At 38.9% G+C, this 22,843-nt stretch overlaps 2 protein-coding genes across 4 annotated transcripts in view; one reads left to right on the top strand and one right to left on the bottom strand.

Moving 5' to 3' along the window:
• Window positions 1–9,056, bottom strand: part of COG5 (component of oligomeric golgi complex 5) — a 172,640-nt gene extending 163,584 nt beyond the window's left edge. Inside the window, exons 1-5 of the mRNA XM_085040853.1 lie at window positions 8,931–9,056; window positions 7,992–8,131; window positions 6,972–7,029; window positions 4,544–4,598; window positions 4,376–4,445 (exon numbers count right to left, since the gene is read on the bottom strand). Of these exons, the coding sequence (XP_084896979.1) occupies window positions 4,376–4,445; window positions 4,544–4,598; window positions 6,972–7,029; window positions 7,992–8,131; window positions 8,931–8,985 (378 nt within the window). The 5' untranslated portion in view covers window positions 8,986–9,056. The remainder of the gene's footprint in view (window positions 1–4,375; window positions 4,446–4,543; window positions 4,599–6,971; window positions 7,030–7,991; window positions 8,132–8,930) is intronic.
• A 3-nt stretch (window positions 9,057–9,059) lies between these two features.
• Window positions 9,060–19,200, top strand: DUS4L (dihydrouridine synthase 4 like). 3 transcript variants are annotated; one of them, XM_085040906.1, is made up of 7 exons: window positions 9,060–9,074; window positions 9,329–9,463; window positions 9,727–9,848; window positions 13,194–13,311; window positions 14,720–14,842; window positions 16,135–16,361; window positions 17,861–19,200. In XM_085040906.1, exons 2-7 carry the CDS (start codon window positions 9,354–9,356, stop codon window positions 18,109–18,111), a joined length of 951 nt encoding a protein of 316 aa, XP_084897032.1. In that variant the 5' UTR covers window positions 9,060–9,074; window positions 9,329–9,353; the 3' UTR covers window positions 18,112–19,200. The 3 variants fall into 3 exon arrangements, with proteins under 3 accessions (XP_084897032.1, XP_084897039.1, XP_084897031.1); XM_085040913.1 differs by lacking the exon at window positions 9,060–9,074 and adding an exon at window positions 16,862–16,951 and having other exon boundaries at window positions 9,198–9,463; window positions 17,861–18,043; XM_085040905.1 differs by lacking the exon at window positions 9,060–9,074 and having other exon boundaries at window positions 9,200–9,463.
• The last annotated feature ends 3,643 nt before the right edge of the window (window positions 19,201–22,843 follow it).

Genomic DNA, 22,843 nt, shown 5'->3' on the forward strand with positions numbered 1-22,843 from the left:
CATAATAGTCTCACAATTTTTCACTCAACTAAGATCTTGAAATAGGTTTTCTCCTATGCATTAAATAACAGAGACAGAGAAACAGTAAGACTTACATTAAGCATACAGTTCCTCTAGGGCTGGACTGGGTATGGGGGGTTAGGAGGTACCTGCTACAGGAATAGCAACATTCTGGAGTCGGTAACAATTAAACTAGAATTCAGAAATGTGACTCAGAGTTCAGTACAGTTATAGGTACAGTCCAACATCTAACAAGAGTGGCAAGTGAGACATTTGGAACAAGTATGACATACTCGTTTGGACTCATTTTCCCTGGTACTGAAAGGCAAAGTCTCCTGAAGTATTAACCTTAGGGAAATCAAAATTAACTTAAAATTACTTTTTTAAAAAAACAGTATCCAAAAGACTTAGAAGCTCTTTTTCAGACTCATGTTAATGTTAAATTGCACTAATGTTAAAGTGCACATATGAAAACATACACAAGTGAATCATTTCAACCAATACCCACAGCAGACTGTACAACTTGGCAGACTCTTCCCTATGCCAGCACAAACTAACAAATCCACAAATATTTACAGCTTAATTTTATTAACATCTAGACAGAACAAAAAGGAAAAATTAGAAAAAACCCCACTGAGGCAAACCAGGGGAAGCCAAATTATTTGCACTGCTTTGGGCTCTCTATCACAGTCTGAAGTGCAACTTTCCTAAGCATTCTGTGACAATTTAACCACATGATTTCTATTACCCTTAGTGAGAATTAAGTGGGGCTTATCCTGCTTTGAGAGATTAATGTATTAATTTTTATTAATTCATTTCTTTAATTAGAAAAATCTTGATCCACATATCACTTTCATATCTGTGAACTAAATTTCTGCAAGATTAATCAAAACTAGCTTTTTATATAGTGCACTGTGCTTTAGCAAAAAAGAGGGTATACCATCATTACTTTGCTCTCAAAATTAATCACACTCTAATCCAATTGTGTACTTCTGGCTAATGTCTTTCCCCAGGAATTCAACTTCTGTTATTTTTCAATCACCTTTTACTTTACATGCCAAAAGGTTATTTCTTTTTCCTTGAATTGTTGCGCATTATTTCCTGTCCCAAGAAACAATCTTTCAAAAGAGAGTAAGAGATGGGGAAAGTTACATTTAGATACAAGAGCAAGTTAAAAACGTTTTCATTTCTGACCCTGTGAATTAGTAGGAGGAAAAAAAATCTAAAGACACTGAAGATGCACTCTTAATTTCTTCATGATTTCTATTGCATTGTACCCTCGACAAAGATTGTTTCACCCAAGTATTCTCATTTATGTGAGCTGTTCAACTCAACAGAGCTCCCATTCACTGTAAAAGAATGCTGTACATAAGAACATGCAACAGAAATAAAGAACTGTATCTAATGGTGGAGTTGTTCACAGATGCCAGATCCTCTAACCTGACTACCTGCGTAACAGAGGTCTGAATTAATTCAGGAAACACTTCCTCCCTGAGCTGACCAAGTGTGCTTTTCTACAGGAGATATTTTAACCCAAAAAGGAACAAAGTCTACTGTTCAAGCAAGAATTAATTTGGAAAAGGCCAGTGGCCCCACTTAGTCCAGGTCACTTTAAGTAAACTTAAAAGTAAACCCCAATTTTTTTTTGGAGAATACATGTTAGGTATCTTCTGAAATTTAAAACATGTCAACAATAACAGAAATTATTGCTACAATTTGAGCCATTGAAAAGCCTCTTACTTTTAATCTCAAATTAATTTTAAGAAATTACTGAAAGAAGATTAATTATAAGGAGAGAGTCACTTGAAAATGTGCCAGCGTGTAGCTCATATGTGCAAGGTAATTGAATGTATATATTTTGTTGTTTATGAAGCCTGAAGAAAAAGGAGACAGTCCACTATCTTCAGGCTACATCTACTATTTATTTACGGTAGCATCACAATGAAATCTGCTACTGGAAAATATTTTACAGTAAGAATAATTTTTAAATACAGGGCTTTTTTTTTGTGTTTTAAATGTTTGTCTATTGTAAAGTTTTTCAAGCACCAAGATATCTGAAACTAAGAGAATGTGTACAAACTCCTAGTTAAACAGAGCTGCACAGAAAAGAACCCTCTGAAGGACAAACACCCTGTATACACATTTCAGCTGTTAACTACTCCCACTTAGCTTGTGATCAGCTATGGAAAGAGTCAGAAGAGGACAGTATGATTTACAGCAGGAAGTGAGTCTGCTGCTGCCTTGGGATGCCATGAAGCTCTAAGAGCAGAGTAAGACATAAGATATACCAGCACACAGCAGCGATTTAGAATTCAGGACTAGATTTCAAGTTTAACAATGAACTTGCAGTGAGAACGCTTATGAAAAAGCCAGACTATATTAAAAACAATTAAGGATGGCAAAATCTAGCTTTATGCAAGTCAAATATTCCTTCAGTTTGTGAGAAGTCCCACAGCAATCAATGGAGAGGTACTAAAATAACACCATCACAAGAGGCACTGAAACATCACGCATTCCAGTGAAACATACCTGCCAACCCTACAGATTTTGACACAAGGCAACCTATTTTACCAGCTATATTTTTCTATCAATTCTAGATCAGCTGATAAAATTAGTACGTTTGACAATGTCCCAAGGTGCAAGTCTTGCATTTGGGAGCAATTTCATATCCTAAGCCCTGTCATCACCAGGAAGCAAACTGTTTGCTGTGCTGTGCCCTTCCTTCCTCAAAAAATGAGTCACCCAGGTAAAGGACACAACAGTGCATCTTGGGGAGGCTGGAGAGTTGAGCTTTTCTATGGACTGAACTGTCCCTAAATTCAGCTTCATTTCTTAATTCAGGTGTCCTGACCCTCAACTCCTCCCAGCAGGGCAGTGCAACATAAAGCACTCACAAGTATCTGCCAACACAAGAAGGGACAGCAGCTCTTGTGCTGAGGATAGACTCTCACTGGCAGAGAATCTAGAATCATCATTCCTCTTTCTACACTGATGCTAGGAAGAGCAGCCTAGCAGGCCCCCACTTACTCTGCACCTCTTTTTTCTGACTTACAGCAAGAAAAGTCAGATATTACAAATCCCCTGGCATAGCCTGAGTAATGCTGACCCTAGATGGATGCTGCTCTCACACCACAGGAAAACCCATGGATCCCTGCTACAGCCAAGAGGAAGCAGAGAGCACCCAAGAAATATTTCCAAAGTTCAGGGACTCATTCTTCTCAGACATCCTTCTGCAGTTTGACTTTATGTAAGGGAAGGGCAGAAATGATCTTCATCTTTAGCCCCACATTCCCACAACCTACACATGCAACACGCATCAGAGAACAACAAAAATGTCGGAACCTAACCTGCCACATGGAAGTCATGGGACTTCTGGCAAGTGGCAAAAACAGTAATGGCTGGAGCTGAAAACAGCAGGAGAAGCATCTGGCCAAACTGGCTGAACACAGTATTAAGAGCTCCCTGCTGAACTTCACTGCTACTGAAAGCAATGTAGAAAATAGAAGTTCAGCCAAGAGACAGTGCAGCTGCTCCATCAGTCCCCAGACTGGAAACTGCATGAGTCTGCAACTTCATCTTTTGTACAACAGCAGTCACTTGCAGATGGCAATCTATTTGAGTTCATATCCACAGCTCAAAATTCAGGTAAACTTGCAAAGACAAATAGTTCAAAGAATAACTCATTAAACACTTCTATGGTTGGAGCCATGTCATGTTTCAAACCATAAACTTAATAGAATGCAGGTACATGACTTCTGAAGATCTGCAGAATAGTTTTCAACTATCATAAAATTATCTGTGGAATCGTTTGACACTTATCTCACCATTGTTGTGATGAGGTCTCTCCCACCCCTATCCTCTAACAGGGATCTACATTCTTTGGTAGATTCCACTTACACTTAAAAGGCAGACACAACTGTGCACGTGGGCTTACAATACTCCAAAACCACAAATGGCTCCTTAAGTTGCATCTTGGCCATTCTGAAGGAACAAATTCTCAAACTCTTTACTAAACTGCAACAAGGCAAGTATTAACTTAGGGGCAAAAAGCGTCTTCTACACAACAGCACTATAACATCAAATACCAAAATAACACAAACAGTTATGAAAATTTAATGATTCTGTACTCAGATAACCCTTCCCTCTTCCCTCCAACTCTACAAAAACTCATTTAACTAGTGCAAAGGTCAATTTCCTACTTTGCAATACAAAGCACTTCTCAGTAGCTCTTGAAAAGATACAAATACTGTTTTTCAGAAAAATACTGACATCAAACTACAGGCTATTGAAGCAGAAAAATTGTACCTATATCTGACAATTGTGAAATAACACGTCCAGAAAGGATTTTTCAAAATACGTTTTTCATGAAACTTACTTGAAGTTTTGCCAGCTGAGCTGTGCGAGACACTATTTTGTTGTAGGGGTCAACAATTTTGACTCTAATTCTAAAAATAAGAAGAGAAATTTATTTACAGCAGTGTCAATAAATAGCATTATAGAACATAAGAATTTATACTTTCTAATCACATATTGAATGTCATACCTATCAACAGTGCTTTGTAGAGCACCAATTCTAGTTTGCATCATTTGGAGGACACCTGCAAAATAAAGCAGATTTTTTGCATGGAACACTCATCAATTATAGAAAGAGTTTTTCTTCAAATCATAGTAACTACGGCAGACTACTTTAGCATAAATCAAAAACAGTTTCGCCCTTTATAACGAAGCATTCAGAGAGACCAAAATTAATAAAATGCAGCACATTGGGAAATAAACTGAGCAGGCAACAGGTCACTTACTGAATGTTATGGAAAATGTACTGGTAGAGAACATAAACCCACAGAAGAAACACCACTCCAAAATCCATAATTTGTGAAGTTTCAAATAATATTTAGAGGATGCTATTTTCTAAGAGAATGATGAGCAGGACTGCAGTTCAAATTCTATAACCTGGTATAAACACCTGAACATGATACACAAAAATGGCACAACCTATTTAATGCTATTTCTTTAACATAGTGACTAGACTGTTCAGAGAAACCAATGGACAAAGAGGACTGAGAGGATAAACAATTCTAATTCAAGGTTTTCTTCCTGTACATAAGCATCTTTAGCAAAAAATAAGGTATCAATGTCATTGTAAGGTCATCTTATTTAGATTACAAACAGAGCAAACTACCCTAATCATGTTTTTTCCACATTAGTTTGGCAAAGCAGCACAAGGAAAGCCGACAAGCATGCTTGTTCCTTTCTTGGTAAATTGCAAACAAAGTAGTAGGGGATAAGAGTCATTTTTGCAGTACATAATCAGCCTGCTGAGAATTTAATTAACTTAGACAAACCCAGGCCTATGAAATTATTTCTGTTCCAGTTACTGTTAGCATTCTAAAACATACTTTTTATAAAGCCCTGTTTACAAGCATGCCATCATTAAATCAGATTAAACTGCGGCATGATACAGTAAGATGGAAAACAAACAAAACTACTAGTAATCATATTCAGGTTGTCCTGTACTGTGACTGTATCTCACTCATTTTGTATAAATATGTAAATTCCCATCTTCTCCATATTTCAGAATTATTAACTTAGCTTAGTGACAGGCACATGGGTTCTCTGTCATTTATACATGGTATGGCAGGCATGCAGCTCTCACAGATCATGAGGATGAAGATATTAGATCCAATGAAAGCTGGCAAAATAGGCTGCATTGTCTACTTTATATTGCAATAATGGGGGAGGGCGAGTGGCACAACACTGCTGCATCTGTGGCTGTGATATTGCTACTAAGCAAACAACAGCCCTTTTCCCAGAGGACAGAATAAGGATGGGTGAAAAAGCACTCTACCCTCTCCACCTGTGGTGGAACATACAGGATGATACAATTTAGCCTATCTTAGAATAAAAGGTAGCTCAAGATATCTACTGAACTACCTATAGACAGAAAAAAATATGTAGACCAGAGCTGTGTACCATAAGTGCACAAGCCTAAAAAAGAAAGGACTCTACAAGCTGGGTGTACCAATTTGAAATGTTTAATGAGATTCACTTTCACACATCCAAATGACTACGCATGCTGTGAATTAGTTCCATAATCTTCAGTTGCTAACTTTCTTGATACATCTACCAAGAGCTATGCATTTCTAAATTCACAATTAAAAAATCTGCTGGCATTTATCTTTTCTTTTTCTTGAATCTCGACTTGGTGTTTCCTATAGGAGCATAACCCTAAATAAGTGGGATGTGCTATAGACATTCTAACAAACATGTTACAGACTTAACTGTCTGTCTGCACAAAAAAACCCCCCACAAAACCAAATCAAACCATATGACATTCTCAGCAAAGTGACAAAGAGCAGAATAGCAGGTTTAATGAGCTTCTGGCACGAGAACAATATACTGAAACCATTTGCTATACAGATTCAATAGTTCCTAAGTAAGGCCTTTGAAAATCAGCAGTTACATCAAAATCCACGTCTCAAACAGTGGAATAAAACAAAGGTATGTATTTAACTTAGTAGCCCTTTACTAGGAAAAAATATCTCAACACAGTTTAGATTATGTGTTATAGCCTCTTTGGTTAAGACGTGCAAACTATGCAACGCGTGCATATGCAAAATAAAATTGTTGCTTACAGCAACAGATATATGCTAACGTTGCAACAAAATTAGACTTATTTAGAAAAATATATTAAATGGTCAGAAAAGGCTTTATTGCTAAAGTTCCTCAGAACTGATTATCAAAATACATTTTCCTATGAAGCAGCTACTCCAGAGAAGTATCAGCCAAATCTTCTCCCTGGAGCTCCATCTACTGACATAAAAAAAAAAAGCTGCCACATGTTACTCTTCAGAAATCAGATCTGGAGCCTTAACATTAGGGGTCAAAGCTGGCAGTAAATTATGTTCTCTGCACAGATTCTGAAACTGCTTCCTCCATTGTAAGAATACCAAGCATAATGTAACAGTATTTACCTTCCAGGGATTCAATTCCAGTTGCTTGGGCCAACAGATCTTCATGTCTTGCAACAACCTTAAAAAAACAATATAGAAATCAACAGAGAAAAATGGGCACATGAACCTAAAAGAAGTATTAAATATATCACCATTATTCCTACACCAGGCATTTAAGTATCAGTATCCCTGCATGAGCAACATACAAGAAAAAGAAGGTACATCTTACAGGAGAAACGGTTTTCAGAACACAAGGTGTTTTAATTCACAAAAACAATGAGCTCAGAATGAGAAGAGGGCCAGTAACTGCAGCAGAGCTAACATTAATTAAAGCCAGCAGAGTAATCACATTTCAACACACCTTTATATTTAATAATAATTGTAAATGTGAATTTACTAATCCCATCATAATAATTTATATTAATTTTTTCTATTTATGACATTTATAAACTCATTCCCAAAGAACTTATTGGCTGGGGCAGGGGGAGGGAGGAAGCAGGTTATGAAACTACACACAAACTTATCATGTGTTCTCATTGCAAGGTCCACTGCAGATTTATAGTTTCTGTATAGAGAAAGTCTTCTATTATCTAAATTCAAAAGCCTTTCTGAAGGTGTAGAGCTGTCTTAATACAGATTATATTTCTCTAGCTAAAGGTAAGTCTTAGGGCTTACACTACCCTTCAGCACAGAATATAAGGGTGAAAGTTCTCCCTATCTTCTCACAATGTCATCTTGAAACATGGACTCAAGTGTTTTACAATAGCTGACATGACCATTTGGAAAAAGTTTTCCTTCTTACAAGGAAGAGTAAAACAGCATACAGTGACAGACTACAGAAACTGAAACAGTATATGGCTTCTTGGTAGGAGTATTAAGTGTGGGCTTAACTGAGCTGTCAAACTGACTACTAGTTTAGCTGCAAGTTGTACCTTCAGCAACTTCACAAGTTACCTTTGGGCAATTTCACAAGTTACAAGACCATAGGATTACTGAATTTCTATCAATCACCGCAGAATAACAGGTATGCTTTAAACTTACTTGTAAATGCAACTCTTTATCCAACTGACTAATGCCTTGAGCAAGTTTTGCCAGTTGCTCAGCTATCACAGCCTGATGGATGGACTGGGAAGTGTAAGCTTTCACATCAAAGTCGTCTCTGAAGAAATCAGCATAACATTCTGAAAAAGGATTTAGATTTTAGATTCATGCTTCAGAAGAATTAAATAATATTTATGGACCTACAGTGTACCGTTTTCTGGCCTTCAATTTCTTCAACATAACAGTGAACATTCTCTACATCACATAATACAAATGTGACAAGAGAATACAACGGTGAGAAACAACTTTGGAACTGGTAACTGGGGTTGGTGTTTGTTTTGGGTTTTTTTCGGCAAATGTTGCTACTCATGTTTCTTTATTCCCCAGAACCTTCTCCTGAGCAGAATACACTATTTTTTCAAACTTTACAGCGTAACCTGGGTGAAGCTGTTGAGGCTGTACCAAACAACCTAACACACCAGTGAGCTGCAGATCCCCCACAAGTGGCATGAGGCATAACTTCATGAAATCATAACGGAATTCGATAGCGGTGTGAGTTTACAAAACAATTAAGAAATGGCACTGCAATTATGACTGTGGATCCGGCAAGACCAAGGTTCCCAAAGCGAGAACCTTCGCCTCTCTTTGCAGGACAGATTTCTCCCTCTGGGAGCAAGCGAGCGCACATTCCATCCCGCGACGCGGCAGCCCCTCAGCCGGCGGTGCCTCCCTCACCGGGGCGATCGCTCCGCCGCCCAAACTTCCCGAGAATCGCCAGCGCGGGGCTCGCCCGCCCGCCTCTCCCCGGGCTCCGCCCGCCCGGCCCAACGCCGCCCTCACAGCGGACCCGTCCGTGCCGCCGCCAGCGGGCCCCCTGCGCGGTCGTGCCGGCGGGAGCTGTGCCCGCCGCTGCCCCCCGAGCCCACGGCCGCGCCTCACCGTCCGCCCGCAGCTCGGCGAGCGCCGGGGCGGGGGCAGCCCCCGCCTCCTCCATGCTGGCGGTGCCGAGCCGCGCGTCACTCCCGGACGCGGCGCGCCGCGATGATGGAGAAGGTGCGCGACGGAGCGGGCGGGCGGCACGTGGTGAGCGGGGCGGCGGAGCGGGGCGGCGGAGCGGGGCGGCGGAGCGGGGCGGCGGAGCGGGGCGGCGGAGCGGGGCGGCGGAGCGGGGCGGCGGAGCGGGGCGGCGGAGCGGGGCGGCGGAGCGGGGCGGCACGGCCCTGCGGGAGGGAGCGACGAGAATGTGCCCGGGACCTGTCCTGCCCGAGCTGTGATGGTCTGCGGCACGGCCTGGGAGAAATAGCTGAATGACGGACATTTCAAACACTGTTTTCCAGATGCTGAAAGGACTGTTAGTTACACATGTTTGGTGACGTCAGAGAAACTACAGAATGCCAACTAAGAGATCCCATGGATTTGTTTCATTCCGGGCAAGTTGTAAAAATATGTGCCCCTATGGTCCGCTATTCAAAGTAAGTAACTGCTATGTCAACTGCTCTCACTATATTTTCTCTGAAGGAATTTTTATTGACTGTAAAAATGGGTGATTACTTTTTTCTCTTTTATTTAAGATGGAGGTAGAAGTGGGACATGTTTTATTTTACACAGTTTCATCGCAGATCTACACATATAATACTCGAACTCCCCACAATACTGCACGTTAGAACTGCATTTTAGAATAGTTTATCAGAAGAATGCCTTTACTATTTACCTCTTCATTTTCATGTGTCTGCAGGTTGGCTTTCAGAACCTTGGTTAGGAAGTACAATTGTGATTTGTGTTACACACCCATGATAGTGGCAGCTGATTTTGTGAGATCTGCAAAAGCCAGAGACAGCGAATTCACAACAAACAAAGGTATTACTTTTAATAAACCATTGCCTTGTCAGAATGTTTTATGTGCTCGTAAGCCAAATTGACCAAGTGAATGAAATCTGTCACACAACTTGACATCTGTTAACAATTTTGGTATACTGTCAGATTGATTACAAAAACCACTTAGAAATATTCTAAGTTAGAGTAAGCACAGTCCAGTGACAGTGGGTCAAATGAAGTAGTGGAAAACCTTGTCTCCATCTGAAACCGAGGCCTCCAAAGTGATTTACATCTGTGGGGGCTGACCACACATAGCTGCTCACTCATTCCTCCTCCATTCTCTCAGCAACACAGGGGGAGAATAGGAAGAGCAAATGCAAGAAAAATTCATGTGTCAAGATAAAGGCAGCTTAATATTTAAAGGCAAGAAAAAGGAAAAGAAACAAACAAGTGATGCAAAGGCAATCACTTCCTACTAGCAGACCAGTGCCCAGCCACTCTCCAAGCAATAGCCACTCTGGAACAAAAATTCCATGTCCCAACCCACTTTCTTCTTCCCCTGCCACTCCAGTTTCCTTGCTGAGCTTGATGTTATACGGTATGGAATACTACTTGTTCCTGTTTGGGTCAGCTGTCATAACTGTGTGCACTACAAACTTCTTGCCCACCCCAGTCAATTTCCTGGGGGCAGGGGAAGACAGAGTGAAAAAAATAAAACATTTTGGCACTGTGCATGTACTTTGCAACAACAGCCAAAACAACTGTGAATTACCAACACTGGTTTTGTCACAATATCCAAACTGCAGCACCACACAGGCTACTATAAATGAACTTCAAATAAATTTGACAAGTAACTCCATCACACCCAGACCCGGTACAAGATGACGGTAAGATTATTCTTTTTCCAGCAGTTGTTTCATGCGTGTTTCAGAGACAAACATTTAACTCATTGCCAGGAAGAGTCTTCAAGTCTGTAGCAAAAATAAGAGTGTTGCTAAAGACCAGCCATTGATACTGTGGAGTCAAGGACCGATAAAAGAAACAGTGTTTCATAGTAGCCAGACGGGAAAGTGGAAAGGGCTGTTGGTGGACAAGCTGACATATGAGAGCAAGAAAGCACAAAAGATTGGGACGTTAAAGCATGGCTGGGGTTGATGGAGAGAAGCAAGGCTTCAGGCATGGTCCAGAAACAACAAGAACACCTATAAAAAGAAGTATGAGGCCTTGTACAGCGTCATGGATGTAAAGTGATATTAAATACGTGGGAAGAGGTGACAAGAACGATAGAGATCTTGTCAACGCTGGCTTGAAGTGGCTGCAGCAGAGCAGTGCAGCAAGGATGAGCATAGGCTGCAGATGAGGGAATGAAAAGCACCGCTAATGTGCAAGTAAGAGCCGTGTGTAGGGTCTATGAAATGTGATGATTTAGTCTATTGAGGCCACAGAATTTGTGTTTTCATAAGTGTATATGTAAGAGGGAAAGTGTATTACCCTGTTTGAGCATTGACTGTGTACTATGGTGCATTATTCAGATAGAACAGAGCAGTTACAGAGAAAACTTGCATTGGAAAACACAGGTAGTCTCTTAGTAGTAGAATTCAACTTCAAAAATACCATTAATAATTAATTGTATGTAAAAATAAATGAGAAAGAACATAACTGACAGGCTATATGGCTCAAAGCTTCACAGTTACTAGCTTGCCCCCTTTGAATTTACTCATACTTCTGATCTACACAAAGTCCGGTGGCATTGAAGTTCCACAGGTCAGATATGGGGTGTATTCTGGGGGATGCTGGGACAGGGAAAGAGGAGATTAAATGTTTAAGTGTTGTAAAAGACATCTTTTCCCTACTCACTTCTTTTATGCTGACATTAATTTTATATGCCTCTAAAACATCCAGCCTCACGCTTTGACCAGACTATAGTATTTATGTTATTGATATTTATACTTTTTGTGTGGTTTTATGTTTAACTTGCTGGCTGTTTGAGGATTTTGTCTTCTAATTAGTGGAGTAGGTTTGCAATTTCTGTTTTCCATTTTCTTCTGCATTAATGTTTCTTTGTCGTGTATTTCTCAGATAGAGGTAGATATTCTTTTTGGCTGCTGCTAAAAAATTTACGTGGCTAAAAGTAGTATTTTTACTGCTTAATGCACAACAAAGAGAAACTAGGCTTGTGGGCTTTTTCTAAAATATTAGCTATAACAATGTAAATATTTTCAGCTAGAGCACTGTATTAAATGGACACTGTTTTGAAAATAAGCATGGGATTTTTTTTTTGCTTGTTGGATTTTTAGGTAACTTCTGGAAGTGTCTCAGCTTGATTGAGAAGGTACTAATGGGCCTTCTACTTAAGCTCTACAATTTCAGGAACTATTTCTTTTCCTCTAAGACAGAAAAATCTTCACAAAACACTTGTGGTCTCTTCAGTACCAGAAGTGCACTTATTTTGTGCATTTGTTGAATCATCTCTTTCCATCAGTGGTCAGATATCACGCTTCTGCTTCTTCTCAACTACAGCAATTGTTTATATGGAAAGTGAGTGCTAAGACTGCTTGAGATAGTTGAGATGCCTTTAATGTAATGCAGTAGCTCTAAAAGAGGAGACTGTGTTCCAAATGACCATCTGGCTCTCTGCAGGGGCTTAGTAAATCACAAGTAGTTCAGCAGACCTGCTGAGGAGCACTGACACTTTGGTTTCTCACTCGAGACAAAGCTGCTAGAGCTGCCTCTGGCACATGTGTGCTCATTCCAACTCTGCATGTCATGTTGTAGATAAAAACCAGCCATGTTGGCACAGAAAAGGAAGAAGATGGGCTGGGAGGAGGAAGAGCAAAGCTTGTGCATGGTTTAGCTCCTTTCTGAAGGGTTGGTTTTGTAAGCAAGTTTCCCACCTGGCAAGACAGACACCTGTGTCACGCAGCAAAGGGGCAGCATGCAGACAAGAAGGGGCAGGCTAGGAGGGGAAGCATGAAGGCTGCTGAAAATTAGAGAATACTTAGTTTCATAGATGGTCTTTGTGAAAGATTAGCAGCTGACCAGTTTCAGTCAGAAAGTGTATGCTGAGCCGGCAACTGTGTGGGACACCTCTAGTTGTCTGAATTCCCACCTCTGTTAATAGACATACTCACTTAGCAACCCCTGGCCAGCTGCCTTTGTTTATTTGTCATCTGGGGCTCACAGAATCACAAAATAGATGAGTTTTGAAAGGCCTCTATAGGTCATGTTATCCAGCCACCCTGCTCATGCAGGGTCACCTAGACCTAGTTGCCCAGGACCATAGTCAGACAGCTGTACAATGTATACAAAAAGCACTCAAAATTTAGAACTTGTTCCTTTCATTTTCTGGGATTTTTTAAATCACTAAATATCTTTTTGTTGGAGTAGGTGATCATCCGTTGATTGTTCAGTTTGCTGCTAAAGAAGCACAGGTTTTGTGTGATGCTGCCCGTATCGTCTGTCCTTTTGCAGATGGAATAGACCTAAACTGTGGCTGCCCTCAGAGGTAAAGTTTTGAAAAAGCTGGGTAAATATGATAAAATAATTAGAGACTAAAGAATGCTGGTCTTCCTTTTAATTGTAATTTCTCTCTTAATCTAAAAATAGATTTCAAGAGAGAAACAGCTTTTTAACCTGTCAGAAATGTCTATGTGGCAAGGCACTGTTCTGAGTGTTCCGAGATGCTCCTGTCACCATGGTGAGACTGGGACAACCAGGTGTATTTGCCAACTTGCCTTTTTTCATCTCTGAGATACAGAGTGTTGGCTCAGAAGTGAAGTGTCCTTCCCATCTCAGCAACTGTTAAATGTGCACTAAAAAAGCTTGGTGTAAATAATTTGCAAAGTGTTTTGAATAATGATGTTGCAATTTCCAGAATAGTGAGGCAAGTCCATGATGTCCCAAACTTCTGCAAATGGAGGATAGTCTTTAAAATAAAATTACACAGATTAAGTGCTTAAAATAACTTCTTCCATTTTTTATTAAATTTATAAGTATAGTGAATTAGTGATCTACTTTTCACTTAAATTGATGAAGATACTGTCTTGACAGAAACAGTAGTAAGATTCTGCCTAACTGGTTCAATTGAGAACCAGCTATTGCATGTTTGTCATGCAGTCTTTTTCTAAATGAAGACCTGAAAAATGTAGGAAAGTAAAAGATAATATTACAGTGCAAATGCTTAATTTCTCTATTCTAATTAGGTTGTCTTGACTTAAAATTATAGTATTTGAGAAAATCTTTTCCGGAGAGATCTGAGGCTTCAGAATGGAAGTGTTGGGGTGTTTTTTAAGCTAACTACAGTTAAGTATGCCAAACTGTAAGTTGCTTTTAGGCCAGACTTATATGCTTACATTGGAATCCTTTGTTACTTGTGCATATTTGTTTCAAAATAACAAAAGTTTGTGTATTTCATCTTCTTTTATAAGGAAAATAATTTTAAAATCTGCTGCTGTTATGTGGAAGCAAAGGTTATTTTCTGCCAGTCAAAACAGTGAGACCAGAATATCACTAAAATAATATCCTCACTTGCACTTCAAAAAATTCTCCTTTTCATTCCAATGTTTTCATCAATATAGAAGAAATCTATGGCCAAATGAAAGGGAAAACATCACATTATTTATATATGCACTGTTGATTAAATTTTAATATACCTTCTTTATGAGTCCATTTTGTGAAGAGAAAATTGAACTTATAGAGATTAGTAACTTGTCCAAAGTTCTAGTAGCACAATGGAGACTGAACCAGGATCTAAAAGCTGTATCAAACTGCAAACAAATAATTGATCTACAGCCAGTACTACCTCTGTTTACTCAACCACATATTCTGAAGATCATAAGGAAAGAAACTGATGTATGTGACTGAATGATCTGCATTTCTTCAAATGTAGAATATAAACTCTTTTTCTTTTAAAGATGGGCAATTTCAGAAGGTTATGGTGCTTGCTTAATAAATAAACCAGAGCTTGTTAAGGATATGGTGAGACATGTACGGAGTCAGATCGACAACCCTAAATTTTCTGTATCTATTAAAATAAGGTAGGTCTAACTTTAGTGCTGTTTGTGGTACATGGAAGATTTTTTTTTTTTTAAAGAAAGAATTTAGTGTAATAGTATATGTAATTCTGTTGATGTAATACTACACATTATAGTAATTTCCTTATATGTGAAGACTGCTCAGATTTTTTGACTCAGGTACCTGGGGCAAGTAATACTTAGAATTTAGAACCAGCACAGCCTTTGAGTACTTACCCAGATAAAATAATGTAAGCTAGAATTCTCCTGCAATTCAAATAACATGAAAGTACAAGTTAAAATAGTAGGGCTTCTATAAAAGAAAAGCAATGCATAGTCTGTATCATCACAAGGATTTGCTTTGTGACCTGTTAAGAATCCAGAGCCATAGTTTGTGTTGGGTATAAAGGCATGGGTAACAAAACTGGTAACAGATCCCACAGCTGCTGTAAGGAATACATTCTGTTTCCCTACATCAGTTTCTAAACTTCTGTAGATTTGTTTTGCTTTTTTTGGTGTGCAACCTGGAGAAAAGAAGGCTCCAGCAAGACCTTACAGCAGCCTTCCGGTACCTGAAGAGAGTCCACAAGAGAGATGGAGAGAGACTTTGTACAAGGACATGTGACAAGACAAGGGGAATGGCTTCAAACTGAAAGAGGGCACGTTGAGATTAGATATTAGGAAGAAATTCTTTACTGTGCAGGTGGTGAGGCCCTGGGACAGGTTGCCCAGAGAAGTTGTGGATGCCCCATGCCTGGAAGTGTGTAATGCCATATTGAATGAGCTCTGAGCAGCCTGGTCTAGTGGAAGAGGTCCCTGCCCATAGCAGGGGTATTGGAACTGGATGATTTTTAAGTTTGCTTCTACCCCAAACCATTCTATGATTCTTGACCATTCTTGATCCATTATTTAACCATATATCCTATGTGGCTTTTGCGTATTTGTCAGTTAAGTTTCAGCTCAGTTTCCAATCCTTCTGGAAAGGGGAACTATTATAAATAGGCGGTTTTTTCACAAAATATGCAATATCCTGGTGTTTCTTTTAGAATTTTTGTCTACCCTTGCTCAATCTCTATAAAATTTGTGATGTATATTACAGAGATGTGATGTAATTGGGAAATGTTAAATTAAATAGCAGTTTCCATAAAGTAAACTCATATGTCTTTAAAAAAAAAATCAAGCACTGTTTTCTAGCAGTAACATTGTCTTTATACTGTTATTTACAGAAATCTGTGGTAATTCCTCCTTATGAAGGAGGGCTTTTTATATAGGCCAGAAAACTTACTATCTACTGCTTTCATTCCTTGGAATTTTAGGATCCATGAGGACTTAAAAAGAACAGTTGACCTGTGTCAAAAAGCTGAAGCAGCTGGAGTTTCATGGATTACAGTACATGGGAGAAGTATAGAAGAAAGGCATCAGCCTGTACATTATGATGCAATTAAAATAATTAAACAAAGCATGTCTATACCTGTTGTGGCTAATGGAGACATTAAAACTTTAAAAGATGCTGAAAATGTTCATCACTTGACAGAAGCAGATGGTAAGATGAAACATACTCTATTTTCTATGTAAACTTATCAGATTTCAAGGTATTTATTTTGGAAATAAGTAGGACATGATTTGAGTGCTTTCATTCCTTGAGGGGACAAATGAAAGAGGATATTTGAGATGCCTTACAAACTCATAAGCAGAATCACTGGTAATCATCAGAACACTAGAGCACTGCTATTGAAAGCCACAAATAATTATTTCCGAGGCAAATTACAAAAGCTCTGTGATTAATTATGCTATCTCATCACTCAGTAGCGGAGTTCAGGGGGACCTTCAGACATTCATTCTGTCTCTTTATGGAGCTGATCATCTTTTAAAGAACTGTAAACTTCCACTTGAAAATCTCTGCTTCCTGCACATGGGAGCAGATTTCTTACAGTAACAATACAGGGGAAAAGGGATATATTGTTAAGCCAGATGGTTAACTTGAAAGACACAGTGAGCACTGCACTTTGATTTCAGTGGTAAAATTTGTGGATTTTTTTGCAGGATTGCTCTGCAGTTATTTAATTACAATAGATTCCTGCAAATGTCTGTGGTTTCAAGACAGTATGGGAATTTGGTATATGTTCTGAAAAGGTAATCTGTATCTACAGACTCTCTGTCTTTCAGCTAGAGAAAAACAGGAAGGAGAACAGTACACATGGCAGGTTTCTGCAGACGCTGTTGCTGTTTAATAGCAACAACAGAAATTGAACCCAACTGCTGTGCTACTTACAGTGACTTTCCCCCAAATACAGTGCAGGAAGGAAATGCATAATACAAAAGGATGTTCTCACAGTCCAACTGAATTTCCTCAACCGCAAAAATATAAAGCATCCAGTTTTTTCTGTCATGTGAAATGACAAAAGAAATTTTTCATTTTTGATCATCCTATTATTTAAGAAAATACTAAGTGTGATAGGTTGTATGTTGATAATGCAGGAAAACAGAATCCCTTAATCACAGAAAAATTACAATAGAAATTGTATGGGTTTATCTGACAGTATGGAATTAGAGTTGCAAATACACTGGCTTGTTCATAAAGATTTACTGCAGATCAAGAGTCCTGAAATTTACTTAATTGAGACATGGAGCTCTTACTGGAAGAAGGATTCTAGGTCACTGAATTGACAGAGTTGCACAAAAAATTATTGGTCCTCTTGTGTCTTTCCATCGTAATTTTATGTTATAAAGGCAACAAATATGTTTGGCAAATAAAAACAAAATGCTATTTAATTGCAGTTTCAAAAGCAGGGAAGAAGTGCTTCTGTGACCTGTGTTTTGTTTCAAATTTCTGCAATGTGTTGATAGGTGTTATACATACACTGAGGCCTGCCTTGTTCAATGGATTTCTCTGCTACAGCTATAGTACTCATCCCTGTTTTTCTCCCATTACTATTTGTATGCTCTGGGGGGTTGTCCTAAGGGGTACTATACAAAATCGACAAGATTTCGCATAAAATTTAAACTAGAATGTAACCTTCTGCTTTAATTTCCAATTTGAAGGTATAATGGTGGCTAGAGGACTCTTGGCAAATCCAGCTATGTTTGCAGGATATGAAGAGACACCTTTTCAGTGCATCCAGGACTGGGTTGACATTGCTCTTGAGCACGGAACTCCTTTTACATGCTTTCATCACCACTTAATGTACATGATGGAGCGGATAACTTCAAAACAAGAAAAGAAAATTTTTAATGTTTTATCAAGTACCTCAGCAGTACTAGATTATTTGACTGACCATTATGGTGTGTGGTAAATGAAAGTATTTTAGTCCTGTGTAAACTTATATTTTGCAATTGTGATAAACTATAAAAGTTTTCATTGGGTTCTTACTTTTTAGTTACATTTTTATATTGTGTCAGTATTTTCAACACAGCAAAACATTATCATTAGGATGATACTTTATATTTTTGTCTGCATTTTTCACTCTAGAGAATATTCAAGATTTCACAAATGTGGAATTCTATTTACAATGCACTGCTACACAGAGGATTGATTTTTGTAAAGTTCCAGTAATTTCATTTTTCACCAGATAATTGCTTCCAGCAATATGATTGCAAAACTAGGGCCTTTCTTACATGAAACCTCCAAAATCAGGACTACTTATAAATAATGCCAGTAATTTCAGACCAAAAGAATACAAAGAGAGCAACTACAGAAGTTTTTGCTTCAGATAACATAAGCTTGAAGCCCATCATCCTATCCTTTAAATTTGATGTTCCTTTTGCAGCCTAAAACTTCCTAAACTTACTTACAACTTTGAAAAACTCCACACTTCTTATAGCAAGAGAAACACAGAATAGATAAACAATTATGGAAAGAAGGAAAATGAAGAGGGAAAATGGAAAATGAAGAGATAGTTGAAGTACAAACTTAGCTGAATCTAAAGAACAAGACTTTAAAGATCAATCTAACTAAATTCAATTTTGTTTATCTACTGAAGAATAACTGTATACAAGATTAAATCCCTATCATCTACCAAACCAGATCATTTTAGGTCAAAGAAAAGCCGACAGATTCTCTCAGTGGGGCTCTTGCAGTCCTTTCTGCCTGCTGGCATGTTGCTTATCAAAGCATGACAGCCTCTTGGCTTTGAATCATTTTATAGGAGTGAAACAGTGAAAATTAGAACAAGATAATAGCATTACACACCAGCTGCATTTGTTCTGCAAGGGAAATTTCACAAAACTGTACAGTTCAATTATTTGTAATCAAATAATTTGTTTTCTTTATATGTTTACACAGAAATTCATACCAAAAATTGCCTAGTTTTCTGACTGTGATTGTTCTATGAATATTCATGTGAATAGTTCCAAATTTTCTAAATAAATTACTTGGTTTTGTATGCAATTGTTTTTTTATTATGCAGCAGTCTGGAAGAGGGAAGGTTGCTTTTGATGCTACTCCCCAAATATTTTCACACTTCAGGTGTCTTAAATTGTCGCAATTTTTTCAATGCAACAGCATAAAATACTTGATCAATTGTTATAATGAGTATGTCTGATTTAAGCATATGAACAGAAGTTTGAAAGGCATGACCCAAGTCATCAAGGCCAGTTCACTATTTAAGACAGCAAAGTTACGTAACTCTTCTGATATGATCACCTTGCCGATGTGTTAACAAATGGAAAACTACAGACATGCTTTGCTCTCCTAGGCAATTGAGACAAACTCTGCAACCATTTTTGGTGTGTCTCCATTCCTTCACACAACTATTTTTTCATTCTTCTGAAATGCAGTGTTTTCTTGACATTAGATGGGCACAATTGTGTATAGCATTCCAGGTAAATTCCCAGCAGTGTCTTCTGCAATTAATACTTCTTCAAACACATCACTTTTCCTCAACTAATATTCATCATATAAATTATGAGCTCCCAGTTTTAGAGCAGAAGTTCTTGCTTCCCAACTGCATATCTATGTATTTTTTACTGCCAAATTTCCAGCATCAAGTTTGTCTAGTTATGGTGCAACTCAGTTCTCAGTTCTGAAAATGCCTCCAGCCTTCACCAAAGTAAAACTATACAACTGAATTGTTGAAGAAAAGGATTTTTGAAAGTATTAACTAAGCCCTTTGTTGCCATTTTCTTAAGATTATTATGATTTGGGTAGCAACTATTATACATAGCAGACTGTCCCATTAGCCACAAGAAGCAGAGAAGAAAAGGTTATTTATTATATATAATCAACACAAATTAAAGGCTTGCTTTATTTTTTCTGTAGTAGCGGGAAAGTTGAATTTTAGAGGACTGGAAATACCTTGACCTATTTAGGAATTGAGTACTTGATGATTTTGAAGGCAGCAGTTGTTGTGCCTGTGTGAGATTAATCACAGAGACTTCTGCCTGAAGTACAAGACCTAGGTTGCTGTTAATATTGGTATTAATTATGGAGTGCTTGATCTGGCCTTTTATGTACTATAAAAGTCAGTGGAAGTTCATAATCCCTTTTCAAGGGTGAAATGAATCATACACCTACCATTCTGAATTTTGTATGCATCTGAACATACTTCACTGTGTTTCCATAGAATAAACTGCAAAGTTGGAGTCTTAAAACCGTACTTTGAACACCATACTGTTCCAATATACATAAATTGCTAAAGATGAAAATTAGTTATTCAACTCCCGGTGTTGTTTTTAGAATATGTTCATATTTCTCATTATAAACCATTTGAATATGGAAAAATTCTAATTTCCAGTTTGAAACCGCTGGATGTAGTCCTTCTCCTGAATATGTTACTTGTAAGATCACCAGGTGGTCAGGCTTTCTATTTTCTAATTTTTAGAAGTTGTAATATAAGCACAAAGCAAGTAACATAAAATACAAAGCATTGTTTCCTATTTTAGGTTCTTTGCCTCCTGTAACTGATCCTGTTCCTTATGTTAAACCACTCTGCACTACAATACCATATTCTCATAATACCATAATAATAATGTATGTTTTTGCAACTTCTACCCTCCTGCAATAACCCCAGCCCTCTCACGCAATCTGTACAATCCCATTTTCTCTCTTCCCTATTGTTAAGTTTCTCAGGTCTTTTGGGTTGATGGTTGTGCAAAAGCACTGTGTGATGATGAGAGAGCTGTCACAGAAGACAAAATAGAACAGAACAAGTTTAAACTTTCCTTTTGTTTCAGGAAAGAATTAGCCCCATTTCAGTCCCTTAGCCAGCTGCTCATATACAGGCATTTCCTATTTCTGCTGCTGAATACTTTGTCACCTCACTGATGAAAGAAGAAATTCCTTTTAACTGTAATGTTTGAAGGTATGTGTGTTTTTTCACCAGTCAGCCATTATATATATTGTATGGCATCATATTCATCACATGTATAAGAGAGACAGACTTAGATCAACAACCCACACTTCTACAGTTTCATAAAGAATTCCTTCCAGGAGCAGGAGAGTGCACTCAACAGGAAAAGAGAGGTCTCAGAGAGGTTTGCAGGACCCCCCTCTTCAGATCTCGTTTCAGGTTGGTGGTGAACATGCATCAGCTGCAGCAGAAGTGCACAGCAGTAACACTCATAGTGAGTCTTCCTGAGATCTTATGAAGCTCCTAAAGTGAAAAAGCACACTCCAACTCTCTGGCAGTGGGGATGAGTGAATACAGCCCCACCAGTATGAGGCTATGCTAGTGGGAGAGCAGCTTACAGTGCTAGAAAGAGGTGAGTAAGCAGCTCAGCAATGGAAACTGCCCTGTAATTAAAGGAAAGTCTTTATTAACGTTTTAACAGCTTCAGTGAAGTATAGTGGCTATAGGCAAACAGCTAGCATGTAATAACCAGAACATTCTAAGAAGTTGTATTTCAGCTATACTGCTGATTAAATACGTTTATGAAAATGTGTTAGAAATACCACTTAAGATCCAGGCTGTTCCTACCGTGTAGATTGGAGTGAAATGGCTGTTTATATATCTCTCCAGTATTTGTTACACATAAACAATTATTTGGGATGTAACCTTTCATCCAGACATTGCTTGGCAGCAACTAGGAAAATGTTGACACGCTGGCTCCATCCCCAGGCTGCAGACCTAGGAAATTATAAGTAAACAATTTCAGATTGTGAGCAGCTGCAAACAGCTCTGCTAAAAACTGCTTATGCAAGAACTTCCCACCCCATGTCAGTTCCAATGGATTAGACTAACAAAGAACTACTATTCACAGCATTATAGCTGTCTCATGTTGATGGAACTTAATTGGGAAAGAATTCCCCAAAAAGTAAGTAGTTGTGTCAAAGAGAGCTGGTGATGCCCAAGCAGACAAGGTATCACCTTGCACTGGCAGCACCTCAGCATGTTAGGCTCAACAGGGAAAAGTGATCAGGGGACATCCTTCTTATGCAGGGGCAAAGGAAAGTTGCATGGGTAGCAAGAGATGTTCAAGAAATGGGTAAATGGCTACAGGGTGAGGGTATAACGTGCTCGGAGCCTTGGTATGCCGATAAAAAGCATTGCACAGGACAGTAGGATAGAACAGGGTTTTCTGAAGGAATAGTTTTACTCCTGAGGTCTAAACAGGCCTGTTTGACCATGTTTGACACTGTTGTTTGGTTGTTACTTGTGCTGAATTTATGAATATTGGACCTATTTGCCTTGAAAAAAAAAATTACTGGGTTTTAATACATTAATGTATTAAGTATGCATGTATTAATGTCTTAGTCTAGCACGTGGAGGGGGGAATAGATGAACACACGCATTATTTTAATTAACTTTAGAAACTCATGATAATGCTGGAGACCAGAGTCTCCAGATTAAGCTCGAGTCATGGAGCAGTAAGATGCTTACAACCATTCCCTAGCCAGGAGAAAAGGCAGTACTAATTTGAGCCTTTCTCAGCGCACCGATCCCCCCGTTTCTCCCCAGACGAGCGGCCCCCTGCTAACTCCGTGCCCGCCGTCACACTCGGCCCCGCTCCACCGGCGGCACCGCACGTGTGCCCGGCCCGGGGCGATGCGGCCTCTGCGGCGGGAGCGCCGCTCCCCGGGCTGGACTC

Source organism: Lichenostomus cassidix, chromosome 1Aa (assembly GCF_008360975.1).
Source record: "Lichenostomus cassidix isolate B80296 chromosome 1Aa, HeHo_3.0, whole genome shotgun sequence".
In the NCBI taxonomy this organism is placed as follows: Eukaryota; Metazoa; Chordata; class Aves; order Passeriformes; family Meliphagidae; genus Lichenostomus; species Lichenostomus cassidix.

What these genes read in the sequence shown, in the direction of transcription:
- DUS4L (XM_085040906.1), top strand. Translation starts at nt 9,354, where the DNA reads ATGTTTGGTGACGTCAGAGAAACTACAGAATGCCAACTAAGAGATCCC. An exon ending in CCTATGGTCCGCTATTCAAA is followed by an intron (nt 9,464 to 9,726) that starts GTAAGTAACTGC and finishes ATGTGTCTGCAG; the next exon opens with GTTGGCTTTCAGAACCTTGG. An exon ending in CGAATTCACAACAAACAAAG is followed by an intron (nt 9,849 to 13,193) that starts GTATTACTTTTA and finishes TTGTTGGAGTAG; the next exon opens with GTGATCATCCGTTGATTGTT.